This window comes from Ictalurus furcatus, chromosome 18 (assembly GCF_023375685.1).
Source record: "Ictalurus furcatus strain D&B chromosome 18, Billie_1.0, whole genome shotgun sequence".
NCBI lineage: Eukaryota > Metazoa > Chordata > Actinopteri > Siluriformes > Ictaluridae > Ictalurus > Ictalurus furcatus.
In genome coordinates, this window is record NC_071272.1 from 13,929,263 (window position 1) to 13,942,971 (window position 13,709).

The window sequence follows — 13,709 nt, forward strand, 5'->3', positions numbered from 1 at the left end:
CTTAATGTCCGCATATCCGCGAATATCGAACGTGCAACGTCACACCAACTTTTTTCCAGTCTCAGTTTAAACCCAAACAGGCTGAAAACGACCGGGAGGAACATAAGATTTGAGCGAAATTTCGCGGAGTCTCGTATAAACTGTGCTTCCTCTCGCGACTTTGAATCCGTCGCCGAAACATGGCGGCCACGATGGATGTCGACACCCCGAGCGGGACAAACAGCGGCGCCTGTAAGAAGCGTTTTGAAGTCAAAAAGGTAACGACTGACCAAAAAAAATAAAGAAAACAGACTTAAATACTGTATATTAAACGATTATATTAGAGGTGAAGTGAGAGGCGGTGTGTTTATATAAACAGGGAAAGAATTTGAGACTGTTTCCTGTTCTCTGTAGCTAGCTATGCTACACTCAGGGGACGAGTAGGCACAATATACATCTACTCTATTAGATAAATTATATAAATGTATACCGTTTTGCTAATATATCCGAGTTTTATCGATAATCCTATGGCTAAATCTAAACATCTAGAATTTTATCTGACTTGCTGGATTTATCTGTTCTAATCTACAGGAGTCTAATCTCAGTGTCTTAATCTCACATGATGTTTATTGAACAAAAAGTATTATGGAATAATGCTTCCTGCAGTGTGTTTTGAGCTTTCTTCTGGGGTTATTTTAAACCTACATGCTCAACCTTCTCAAAATATTTATTTATTTATATATAATTGGTGTGTATATATTTACATCTTATGACATTCATTCTATATTTGTTGTCAGCAACCATTGGAATTGAGACCATTGAGACTTTGTGTTTGTTTTATTGCTAATACACATCTCTCGCTCTGTTCCAGTGGAATGCAGTAGCTCTGTGGGCTTGGGACATCGTGGTGGATAACTGTGCCATCTGCAGAAACCACATCATGGACCTGTGTGAGTGTTTCCTCGTTCACCTGGAAACAGAAACATCAAATGTACACACCATCGCCTTTACGTTAAGTGCAGTTGATTAGCTCAGTGAGGTGTTGAGGAGATCATGTAGCTAACAAGGAGATCGGAGGTCAGATAGCTCTAACGTTCATCGCCAATGATGCGGTCCACGTTGCTGTCCAGGTGTGAAGAGCCCAAAGAGAACAAAATTACCCATGCGCTCTGTGAGTGATATGATACACTCACCGTCTACTTTATAAGGAACGTTCGTGCAGTTATCTAATCAGCCAATCATGTTGCAGCAGCGCAGTGCAAATATGTATGTATGTATGTATGTATGTATGTATGTATGTGTGTGTGTGTATTAAAATCATGCAGATACAGGTCAAGAGCTTCAGTTAATGTTCACTTCAAACATCACAGTGGGGGAAGAAATTGACCAGGTTTGTGTATTTCAGAAACTGCTGATCTCCTGGGAAGTTCTCACCTGAGCCTCTTCACAGCAGAGTGGTGCAAAAAACAAAAACATTGCCTGAGCTGCAGTTCTGTGGGTGGAAACGCCTTGTCGATGAGAGAGAGATCAGAGGAAAATGGGCAGATAGGTTCAAGCTGCCAGGAAGGATCTAGTCACTTGTATAATCACTCTTTACAAACGCGGTGAGCTCAGAGAACCATCTCGGCATGCGCAAAAGATCAAACCTTGAGGTGGCTTAGCTACAAGAGCAGAAGAACAGGAATCTGAGGCGATCATGGGTATGGGCTCACCCAAACTGGACAGTTAAAGATATGAAGGGATTAAAAATAAATAAATAACCTGGTATTTTTCTAGTCTTTACAGATTTTGCAGAAAAAATCGCAATGTTGTGGTAGCGCAACAAATTCAACCGATTGTGTCGACTGATGCTACGGAGTGTGTGGTCCGACATTTCTTCACTTCCACGCTGACAACTTTAGTTTCTGCCTGCAGCCAGTTCCCGATTACTGTTTGACGTGTCTGTGTGTTTTGTGTGTGTGTGCAGGTATAGAGTGTCAGGCCAATCAGGCTTCTGCCACATCAGAGGAGTGCACAGTGGCCTGGGGAGTGTGTAATGTAAGACAAACACACACAAGTTGTCCTTCTCTTCACTGCATTTCTATACCTCAGTGTTTTGGATGTAATAGAATACAAGTCAATATGCATCATTGTACAGGTTGTGGTGCTGTTATACTGTGTGTGTGTGTGTGTGTGTGTGTGTGTGTGTGTGTGTGTGTGTGTGTGTGTGTTCATGTTCAGCATGCATTTCATTTCCACTGCATCTCCCGCTGGCTAAAGACGCGGCAGGTGTGTCCTCTGGACAACAATGAATGGGAGTTCCAGAAGTAAGTGACCTCTCTCTCACACACAGTGTACCACTGCTAAAACCAATAAGCTGTACATTTGCGTTACCTAAGTGTACACTTTATGCTTTTGTATGTGTGTGATTGCTGACTGGAATGTTCTATTGTGCTCTGATTTTCAGGTACGGACACTGAACTCTGCATGCGTCCTTGCTGTTTTTTTTTTTTTTTGTTAAGTTTAAACAGTGAATTTTTTTTGTTTTGTTTTGAAAGGCATCTTATATCACCTTTCAAAATGTATAATAAATACTGTGTGTGTTGATGTTATAGTACTACTGAGTGACAGGGTGCATTGTTACCAGCTGGAAGTTCATTATTTTCATATAAGACCGTGTCTCTGTGTTTTATTCCTCTTACACCACACCGATTTACCAACAATAAAAGAAAGTCATGTCATCCTTTTGTTATATTTTATATATGTTATATGAAACAAGTCAGTTCTTGTTCATTTACTTATATAAATACATAGTTGTCCTGCACCAGCCTTTTTCCTTCCTCTTTTAAAATTAATAAACTACTTAAAAAAAAAAAAAAAGTTATTGTTTCTATAGTAACAGCTCATTGACTGGGACCAACTAGACTATGGAACTAGCATATTTTAAGAATGTTCTCCAATAACTATAAACTGACGATAAAATGGATCCTGTGTCTGGAGTTAATAAATAAAATGTAATTATTGATAAATTAAGAAGAATAAAACACTTTGGTCGATGCTGTTATGGGAAAATAATCAACTTCAGGGTGGAAACGGTCGCTCTGCATCGGTACACCAACAGCAACACGCGTTACTTGTTTATTGTCTACGTTGAGGAATAAAATAACGTTCAATCCCATCACAGTGTGACTCCATTCTTACAGTAACAAGTTACTGATTCTATGCTCGTGTGCTTTTTTCTTCTTTTTAAATCTAATCTTTCATGTATCCAATTTATTAAAGTTATTAAAGCAGTAGTGTCTTATGGATCTTTTACATCAGAGGATCTCAACCTTTTGCAACTAAAGTGCTCCAGCCTTCCCTATCATGTGGCACACCCCCATATTGGAGGAAAAATGTATAATCCATCCATCCATCTTCTACCGCTTACTCCTTCACCTGGGACCTGGAGCCTATCCCAGGGAGCATCGGGCACAAGGCGGGGTACACCCTGGACAGGGTGAAAAATGTATAATGATTATCCACTCTATATAAAATATATCATTCTATTTGAAAAGCAATAAAATACACCAAGTACCCAAATGATGCCCTGTCTGTGTTTTTCTTGAAACAATTTGCACCCCCTCCTTCCCATCTCTCCACGCCCCCTGGTTGAGAACCACTGTTTTATATGAACACAGCATGGCTGATTTTGTTTCATGTTGCATTCTCCTCCAATATTAAAAACCCACAAGGCGTCAGATCTGCAACAACCAAAACCTTTATTGATTGAAATAATCGTTCAGAAATAGAAATAAATGCTCCTGGATCAAGGGGGTAAGAAAATAAAAAAACATTTTGCCATGTGATTTTCCTGTTTTGTTTACAGAATAGAATTCTGTTTACAGTGCGATTCAGGACTGTTCCAGGAAGTGTTGAACTGAGACCGTGTGGTCTCCCCCTTTCCTTTTTTCCCCTTTAATGGTTTACACTGATTACCTGTTCCCTATGCCTAACTCCTTCATGGTGGTGTTCCAATGCTCTTAAATAGTCCTGAAATCTATCTAGTGTGCGAGTTAAAAAGCATTTACTACATGTTTATCTCACCTCCATCCAGTCACCACCCGTGTTAGTGCAGAGGAAGAAATACATCATGTAAGCAAGAGAGAGAGACAGAGAGAGGGGCAGTAAGCGCTAATTCAGAACATTGACCTCATCACTAAACACGTGTCGTTCGGCCGCCTAGGCCTGCGGGTTGCTGAACTTGGACCTCAGTTTGTTGATGAGAGCCATGATCTTCGGGTTGCCTGGTATTTGGAGATGGCTGGATTCTGAGCCATGTCCTGGAAGGCTGCCATCACTTCAGGGTCCTACACACACACACACACACACACAATTATATTGATTGCATCGATTATAAAATGCCTCAACAATCGTTTGAGAGATCCACATGCTTCGATTTCCACGGGTAGTCATACGGCATTGTGGGTAACGTAGGAACCCGTTAACTACATTAAAAACGAGGTTCAAATCAGAACCTCGGCAACTCTGAAGGTAAGATTTAGTTTATGAAGATTAATATGCACGTCATTAAAGGATTTTTCTCCTTTAACGGCATAAAAACCCTTTTTATTCGTTACTTGATTAAACAACCATTTTAAGTAGCTACAGATGAAGCACAAGGTTGATTTGACGGCACTATAACGGCATTTTGAACTGCTTGGGGATTGGTTCCACACCTTCATGGCCAGGAGCACCTCGGGTCGTTAAAGAGCTCCTGCAGGCCGGGCATGCCGAACGGAGCGCCGCCTGGAAAACCTCCTGCACCTACAGGAGCACGGAACATACACACCACAGCACAACATTAACACCCAACCAGCTTCTTATTCGTGCTGCATCACATCACACAGGCACACACACATCTGTGTTTATTATTATCTCACACACACACGCACACGCAAACACACCGAGGTGTTTATTATTATCAGACACACGCACACACCTGAGAATCCTGGGAAGCCTCCTTGTGCTCCTCCTCCTGCATGCTGCCTGGCTTCCTGCTCCTACGCGCGCGCACACACACACACACACACACACACTTGTGTTAACAGTACTCTATTAGATCCAGTGTAAAGGCACTACACCGCTCTGTCTCACCCTCTGTGCTTTCTCATGCTCCTCCCTCACTTTCTTCACTCGCTCCTGCCGCTCTCTGATCTCTCTCTCCTCTCGTTTACGCTCGTATTTACGCCGGTGCTCCTGGATCTTGTTGGCCTGTGAAGGAACACACACACACACACACATACATACACGTACATACACGGGACACTTAGTCAGTGAGATACCAAATGCAGACAGACAAAAAGTGGCACATATTGAAGTGTGTGTGTGTGTGTGTGTGTGTGTGTGTGTGTGCGCGCACTTTAGGTTGAATCTCCTTCAGCATGGCACTGGTATCTTCATCACAGTCCAGTTTGCAGGCTGTGGCCAAATCTTTAGCTGCTTCCTCCCGGTAGCCAAGTAACCTGAGAGAGAGAGGGAGGGAGGGAGAGAAGTTAAAACCTTATAAAATTTTAATAGTCATCTCTGAGGCTTTATGTACATCATCCACATTACACCCACCCCCACTTCAAAAGTGTTTGAAAGTGATGATCACACTCACACAGGGTTACTGAGCAGTGATTGAGTGAACATCCTCACCTGTGTGCTTTCCCTCTCCACTTATAAACCCCGACTCAGCACAGCCGTATATCTATTGCTCTGTCACAGTCTCGAATCACAGCGTTCGGCTTCTGCATCCTGATGTACACACTGCCCCCCCCCCCCCCCCCCCCACACACCTTATTCACATAGAACATGCTGTACAACAATGTAAAAATGTAAAACAATTAGAAACATACACATCTATGCTTAAATAGAAAATATGAAATGTATAAGAAATAAATTCTATAAACGATTAAAGTAAAAAAAAAAAGGTTCTAAACCATACTTATGCTTATACTAACTTATATTATCTGTGTGTGTGTGTGTGTGTGTGTGTGTGTTACCTGGCTCTCTTGGCATAGAGTATAGCTGATCATGGATTCAGTTTGATAGCATCAGTGAACAGATCCAGACTTTTCTGCAGCTCTCCTACACACACACACACATATACGTTATCTTACTATATTACTTTATTCAGTTCTGTTACACTGATCCAGTAACTGAACTAACTGTAACATCAGCAGTAGTGGTTGTGTGAGGTGTGTGTATGTGATCTTCACCCTCTCCCAGTGCGTCGACTGCCTCCATCTTCTTCTCGTTGGCCTGGTACATCATCTCCTCAGTCACCTGAAATTTTGAAGAGGAAAGAGCATCAGATTTCACCTTCTGGGTCACCCTCTGCTCTTCACATCTACAGCAAAAGTAATACCAACCCTAGATGACATAAAACCAAGCACCTCCAGGTTCTCATAGTCGCCCATCTCCTCAACCTTGTCCGTGTCTGGGTCGATCACTCCATCATTTTCTATCTCTGTAGAGGAGAAACATCTCACCTCCTTTAACCACATCATGAGATTATATTATCACCAGGTGCTTCACTGCCACATTCACACTACACAGTTACCTAATTCACTCTCCTCGCTCTCGGAGGGCGGGGCTGGAGCAGGCTCTGCCTGATGGGGCGGGGCTGTTTTAGGATGACATGGACAGCTTCCCTGTGTGGGAGTGAGAGCAGCCATGTTGAGTATTTAGTGTGTGAGCATGTTTACTTTACTCACACTGCGCAGTCAGACGTGTGCTTGACTCACCAGCAGAAACACGACCCCACCTTCACCTGGCGTTCATGCTAACAAGTGACAAATCACTTACAGTTGGTCTCTAGCTATAGTTGTTTGGGACGTGGCCTATCCAGCATTTTTAGTTCTGATGAGAAATGGTCGTAGCTATAAATAGCTTTTAAAGCTAAATAACTAGTCAAAAAACTATTTAAATAATGCACCAACAGAGTGAAAATCACGTGTTCATGGTTCATGTGTTTCGTGCTTGGCTATGTTCTCAGATTAGATTAGAAAAAAAAACCCCAAGCTAACTGTTCTAGCATCGTACACGCACCAGAGGCACGAACAACCTCCCGAGCTTTATCCATAACATCTAAATGTATACACATTTAACACGTGGTTGTATACGACAGTGGTTTTCAAAGTGGGGGCCGCGGCTTGGGGGCCGCCGGGGGTGCCCGGAGGGCCTCAACAATTTGGTGTGAAAAATAATTTCTCACTCTCAGACAACCACACACACACACACACACACACAAACACACACACACACACACACACACACACACACACAATCAATTCCTAATGTAATGTAAAGATATAAGATGTAAATATTAATAAAAAAAAGGGGGATATATTCAGAAGTCTGTATTTTTAATGTGTTTTAAAGACATCTTGCAAAAGGTGGGCCTCGGTCAAATGTTAATGCCATTTGGGGGGCTTTACCCTGGAAAAGTTTGGGAACCCCTGGTATACGAAACCACAGTTATAAGTCTTTCTCCCGTTTTTGCTGGAAATAACTAGAGAAACGTCGAATCGTTCGACATGATTCGTTTGATTTGCACAGAATAAGGAACATTTTAGCTGAGATGGTGCTTCGTGGCTGAAATTGTGGCGCACACACACGTGACATGCGACGAACTGTTGCTGCTTTGTCACGTGAATGTGTGAGCGATGGGTTAGTGTGTGTTAGAACTCGACAGGTGGAGGTGTCTGGTTTGGAATCTGTTCATGTCTCACACATCAACACTGTGGATCACCTGACAACCTGAGTTTTTAGGCAGGGGTGGAATAGTCGCTCCCAATCTGAAACACACACACACACACACACACACACACACACACACACACACAGACAGACAGAGAGGAGGAATGAGTAATATGTAAGCGTGATCGTGATTATGATTATGATTAATTGCTAACCCATGCCGAAGAAGTCTTCCGTCCGGAAGAACTCCATCTCAGGCAGGTGCAGCACACCCGGGTTCTCCTTACACATCTGCACGAAGCATTTCAACTCGGCCACTTTCCGCGGGTCCATTGCCAACACCTGACAACATACAATTAACTTATTTATCAATATATACAGGTTTATCACGCAGTACTGAGTGCGTTATGAAACTTCACACTGTGCCACACTCTGCATGAACATGTTCAGCACCGGAATAAAGTTGGTTTGGAAATTAAGGGACCGTCTCTAAAGTTTTTTTTTTTTTTTTTTTTTTTTTTTTTACAAAATTGCATAACAAATTGCTGTGGTATGAGAAATAAAACACTTCTGCTGCTACTGGAAAATGCCACAATGCTGTTGATTATTTTCCTGTGACAGCACGCAATGTCGTGATTTATTCTTTATACAAATGGCACTGTAATAGTCCCCCCCCTTTTTTTTAACTCGTGTGGCGATTAACGGTTAATACTTTAGTGCGAATACAACTCCCACAATCCCCTGCGCTCGATGAAAACTCCCAGAAGCCATTTCTAATGTTCCCTTCCTTCAAATCTCCTCAGCTGAAGCGTAAGTAATATTAGCATTAGCACTTGACTCGCTTTAGACGCTTCAACATGTCTGCACTGCTAAAAGGACTCGCCCGTATCCGCTCAGCTCCAGCTCTGCGGGGGACAGGCTTCACTCAGCGGGCTAACATTACAACAAAACCCGCAAAGGATACTCTAGGAGCAGCTGTAAGTCTTTTCTAGGATTTTTAATTTGTTGCCGCGATATTCCCCGGGCTTTCACGGTTAGCACAGTGTATGCTAGCTTAACCTTCAGATGGTCGGGTGAAGCTGGCTGAACTAGCTAACATGTGAGGCGTAATAGTTGGAGGGGAAAGTATGATGGGAGTAATTATATTAGGAGTCTGTCATACACGCAGACAAAAATTATTATATTCTAAATAGAATTTTTGTAAATAAATAAAAAAATATTTTTTAAATTACGGTTTGGTAAGGTAGGCTAGCTAGATGGCTAACTAGCTTAGCAAAGACGACAAACTACGACGAAAAGGTCACTCAACTACGATAGTTTGTGGTTAATGAGTTATTTTTTTAAGCAAAGTACGAATAAAAAAAAAGCTTTATTAAAAAGTAATTCCATTTGACACGTTTTATACTTGTTTGTAATTTTATGTGCAGGCAGTTATCTATCTGGCTATATAAAGGACGATATCCTGAATATAGGAAGTTATTTAATATTAATCATTATACAGTTATAATAGAACACACAAGCCTATTTCTATTAATTTACTCGTTTCAAGTTATTTTTGTTTTTGTCTTATTGTATTCTCAGATAATTGTTCCTCTTTCTAGAAATGAACTCTTGAAATAAGCAACATCTGTAATTTAGAGAGAAATTAGTGTTTTAAAAAAACTAGAAATAACCTTAATCTTATTGTATAAAACAATCTAAAAGAGAAAAGTTAGTTCAATTTGAGTATAGTCATGGGACTTTTACTTGCTAAAGCACTTTGGACGGGACTAGTTTTCTAAACGTGGTTTGATTTATAGTTCTGTACATCACCGACCTCTGAGTAGTGATGTGTCGTTCATTTTGAACGAATCTTTAATATGACTCGGGGACAACGAGTTGTCTCAGAGTGATTCGTTCATTTTAGACTAACAGACTGCATAGCCTGAAGACCCAGCTAAGCAATGAATCATTTCTGTTCCTCATAATTTGGCCTTGGCTGCATTAACCTAACGACTACGTTTACATGGACAGCAGTAATCTAATTGTTGACCTTATTCTGAATAAGACAATATTGTGGTTAAGGTGTTTACATGAGTTGCTTTTAGAATATTCCTTTCATGTTCCCGTTTTACATGTTATAGAACATGGATCGATTAACGGCACACGTCATTACGTCCCCACGCCACACCGTCGGACGTTCCCTCCAGAATTTCATGTGTCGACATACAGTTTGTCTTTGTTATGGTACCGTATACAGTTTTGGGTGTTTCATCTTTTAATTTTTACGAAAGCTTCAAGTGCGTTAATTATTATTTGTCATGTTATACATGCAAATAGACGACTGTTCAAAGCCGTGGGCTGTGTCGAAACCGCTTACTTACCTACTATATAGTAGCTGAAATTAGGGATGTACCGAAATGAAAATTCTTGGCCGAAACCGAATATAATGAAAAACTTGGCTGAATACCGAACAGGTTTTTACGCGTTTTTTCCATTTATTTTGCCATTTTTTTTCACCATTGCATAAATTAAATAGTCAAAATGTGCGTTTTACTATTTTCTCTTAAAAAAGAAAAAAATCAATTACAAAAACTACAATTTCAAAATATTTATTTAACACTGAACATTTTTTTTTCATTCCAGCAGGTATAGGCTACCAACAAGGCACAATATAACTTTAAATAAATAAATGAGTGAAATAAAAATATTTTGATGTGGTCATCTTTGAGCCCCCCTTGAATAGCCGATGTTAGGCCTATAACTAACTGCTGAAAGAATGTAACACTCTGTAGCCTACAACAAAAAGAGCATTAAAAAGTGCATTGACAAGAGTGCAGAAAATGGTTCTATACGGCTGATTATTTTGGGGACATATACCGCTCACGTCCCTGTACACCACATGGAGTATTATAGTAGATATAGTATAGTTAGATACGTTGTTAATGTTATGTTCCTTGATAGATTTAGTTAGTTTAAACTATAGATTACTGCATTTAGTCCCACTGGTTGTTCTGCTCCCAGTCCATAGTACTAGTTCATGATTCTTGATTTGTGTTTTGACCCTGTTTTCTGTGACTACGTTTTTTGGATTACGATTTGGATTTGTCTGCCTGCCCTTAAATAAATACTCTTTACCTGCTTCCGTACTCTACTCCCTTACGTCTCGCGACGTGACAGAATACTCCGGAACAGAAACAAATCAAACGCACGTCTCCACGGTGTTAAGGTTGTCAACAGCCGAAGAGCATGCGCTCGTGCACGTAGCATGTGCATGCGTGCGCCCCCTCATCGCTCCGAGTGCACTGCCAGAAGTGGAGGTCGTGAAATTCGCGCGTCTCACTCTGGTTGCTAGGCTATTTGGCACATCATTAAACACGTCATTGTTCGGTCAAATTTATTCGGCCTTTTCACTTATTCGGCCGAACACCGAAAATGCTTTTTTTTGCTATTTTTGGCCAAATAATTTCGGTTGCCGAACATCCGGTGCATCCCTAGCAGAAATACATGCATCTCGCCTACTATACAGCAGGTAAGTACGCGGTTTCGGATGCAGCCGTGCTCTCTTGTTTGCCGTCAAATGGTTGAGCACTGCCGTGTGTGTACGTGTCCTGTCACAAAATGCTGTGAAAACTCTCACACGACATTGATAATGTGATTAAGGTATGTACATGTCTGTAATGTACGTCGATAATGCAACTAAAACAGGAGTACTCCATGTCTTAATTCGATTTGTGTTTACTTCAAGTATGACTTTAATCGGATTAAGGTAATAAAAAATTGCTGTTTACTTGGTAGTTTCTTTATCAGAGTATTGTCTTAATCGGGTTAATATTGGATTATTGTTGTCCATGTAAACGTACTGATAGTTTATTTTATAGTTTAAGTACTAGATGTGTTAATTGATTTATTGATTGAATTTATTCAGTTAGTTACTAAAAAAAAACTTCACATGATTTATTTTTTTTTTACTATAGAATTGTCGGTTTATAATAATCACATGACACTGAGATTACCGTGCCCAGTCTTAACAATTTATGTAATTTGGCTCTTGTTGATTTGTTAGATTTATTTCTTCACCAGCTAGCAGAAGCATGTACATCCATACTGAACATTGGCCAAAATGTGATCGGACAAGCGTTGTGAAAAAAATGATCTGCAGTCACAGACATTCGTATTTGAACAGGATCAGATTTCTCTAGAGGATCACAGTTAGCCGATAAAATGTAGATAATTTGCTCTGGAATTTTTATAGAGGTTGTGTGAGGGGAAAACCACAGGCTTGGCAGATTCGGGCAGGATTAAAATACATCTGTGAAACACATTTCTCTAACGTGTCCCTGGAAAACTAGTCCTGTCCGAATAGTGCTTAAGATATCGTGTGGGTTTTTTATTTTTTTTGCAGCCTAAACCATGATGGGGGACATGCTCTTCTCGGGTAATAATCAACCACGTCTACGTTTAATCTTGTGAAACATTTGCAAGATAAGTTAGTCCCTGTTATAATTTATGTTAACAGCTATAAACAATCATTTCCCCTCACCAGTATCTCTTCTCTGCATTAAAGTTAACGTTTTTAAAAAAAACAAACCACGTACAGCTTGGCATGTTACCAAGAAACCACAAAGTCTTCTGTCCTGAAGTGACTCCTGTGACAGAAAATACTGTTACAAAGCGCTGACACCGGAGACATTTAATTTTAAATAAACGCCTCTCTACAGAAAGCTTCATGAAGTCAACGAGTAGACGTTTCTTTCACACACTTTTAAGTGTTTTACTATTCGTCTTTGTTTATTGTAGATCATCTGCCGTTGAAGACCTATGAATTGACTATTACAGAAATGATACTGTATTAGAGCAAGCACATTAATATATACCTGTAATTTCAGATAGGATCAGGTACTGATCCTGTATTTCAGGGCTGAATTGTTACTATTGGTACTTTTCCACTGCACAGTTTGGCTTGACTCTGCTCTGCTTGCTTTTTGGGGGCTTTCCATTGTGGATAGTACCTGGTACTTTTTTTTTGTGCTACTTTGGTCGAGGTTCTGAGCGAGACGAGCCGATACTAAATGTGAGCCATGCACTGCGGGAGTAGGCATTCGCTTTAACCACTGTATGTAATGTTCTGTATTGTGCCTGAATAAATGTGTCAATTAATACATACTTTGCATATGGTAATATTCTAATTGAAAATTGTCATTTATCTCATTACAGATAAAGTTACAATAAAGGTTTAAGTCTTAGATTTTTACATCTCGCCTTGTTACAGATTTCCAAACAGGCGTTTATCGAAGTCACTCCTGTTGTGGCTGATCCTAACTTGGTCATATCGATCACTACTTAGGGTCTAGAACATGTTCAGTGAACAGAAAAGGCGTTTAGAATATGGGCTGACCCTGTATTTGTTTAGTATCCTTGCTCCCTAATGATGTCCTCGCTCCAAGCCAATTTTATTTTTAACTGCTACAATAGTTGTTTAGTTCTTGCAGTTAAAAACGTAAATGTTTACCTGAGTGTGACCACCTGCTTTGTGACTATTGGCATCATAAGCCTGCTGCTGGTGTCTTTCCTGCTGAGATGTCTTAACTTTATTCATCTTACTGTCCATGAGCTGATCATATATTTATCCTTCACACAGGAGACAACAATCGGTCTTGGTCTGTTTGGAATGGCCATCCTGGTTCCATCCGGTTGGGTCCTGGTTAACCTTGAGAGCTACAAGAAGAAGGAGGTCTGAAAAAGTAGTCTGCTACGATCGTTTCCTTCAAACCCCTTTCGGGACCATTGGAACCTCTGACCCACCAGTTTACCTTCTCTCACTCACACCAGTCTCTAAAATGTTTGTCCATGTACAACGGCTGCGCAGTGACTTGTAGTAATTGGTGATCTTGCAGCTCTTCTTGTGGATGTTACACACTTAAAAATAAAAATGTTATTTAAATCTTAAGTTGATGCTGTGTCATGTCTGTTGGGTTGATTCAGAAATGCACCGTCATTATTCCACCTGATTGTGATTGTTCTGCTCCAGTGGCATTAAAGACTGC

The 13,709-nt window shown here is 40.6% G+C and overlaps 2 protein-coding genes and 1 pseudogene across 3 annotated transcripts; 2 read left to right on the plus strand and 1 right to left on the minus strand.

Annotated features, from left to right (window-relative positions):
• The first annotated feature begins 5 nt into the window (after window positions 1-5).
• On the plus strand, window positions 6-2,699 carry LOC128622163 (E3 ubiquitin-protein ligase RBX1-like). Of its 2 annotated transcripts, none has more exons than XM_053648445.1 (5): window positions 6-257; window positions 851-929; window positions 1,946-2,016; window positions 2,239-2,285; window positions 2,426-2,699. In XM_053648445.1, exons 1-5 carry the CDS (start codon window positions 180-182, stop codon window positions 2,436-2,438), a joined length of 288 nt encoding a protein of 95 aa, XP_053504420.1. In that variant the 5' UTR covers window positions 6-179; the 3' UTR covers window positions 2,439-2,699. The 2 variants fall into 2 exon arrangements, with proteins under 2 accessions (XP_053504420.1, XP_053504419.1); XM_053648444.1 differs by having other exon boundaries at window positions 9-257; window positions 2,200-2,285.
• Window positions 2,700-3,702: 1,003 nt separating this feature from the next.
• On the minus strand, window positions 3,703-7,048 carry LOC128622160 (hsc70-interacting protein-like; annotated as a pseudogene).
• Window positions 7,049-8,462: 1,414 nt separating this feature from the next.
• LOC128622165 (cytochrome c oxidase subunit 8A, mitochondrial) lies at window positions 8,463-13,612 on the plus strand. The gene is made up of 2 exons (XM_053648446.1): window positions 8,463-8,660; window positions 13,304-13,612. The coding sequence occupies exons 1-2, from the start codon at window positions 8,541-8,543 to the stop codon at window positions 13,400-13,402; spliced, it is 219 nt and encodes a 72-aa protein (XP_053504421.1). The 5' UTR covers window positions 8,463-8,540; the 3' UTR covers window positions 13,403-13,612.
• The last annotated feature ends 97 nt before the right edge of the window (window positions 13,613-13,709 follow it).

Coding starts and splice junctions, on each gene's coding strand:
- LOC128622163 (XM_053648444.1), top strand. CDS start 180: ATGGCGGCCACGATGGATGTCGACACCCCGAGCGGGACAAACAGCGGC. Junction 258..850: donor AGCGTTTTGAAGTCAAAAAG/GTAACGACTGAC, acceptor GCTCTGTTCCAG/TGGAATGCAGTAGCTCTGTG. Junction 930..1,945: donor AAACCACATCATGGACCTGT/GTGAGTGTTTCC, acceptor GTGTGTGTGCAG/GTATAGAGTGTCAGGCCAAT.
- LOC128622165 (XM_053648446.1), top strand. CDS start 8,541: ATGTCTGCACTGCTAAAAGGACTCGCCCGTATCCGCTCAGCTCCAGCT. Junction 8,661..13,303: donor AGGATACTCTAGGAGCAGCT/GTAAGTCTTTTC, acceptor TCCTTCACACAG/GAGACAACAATCGGTCTTGG.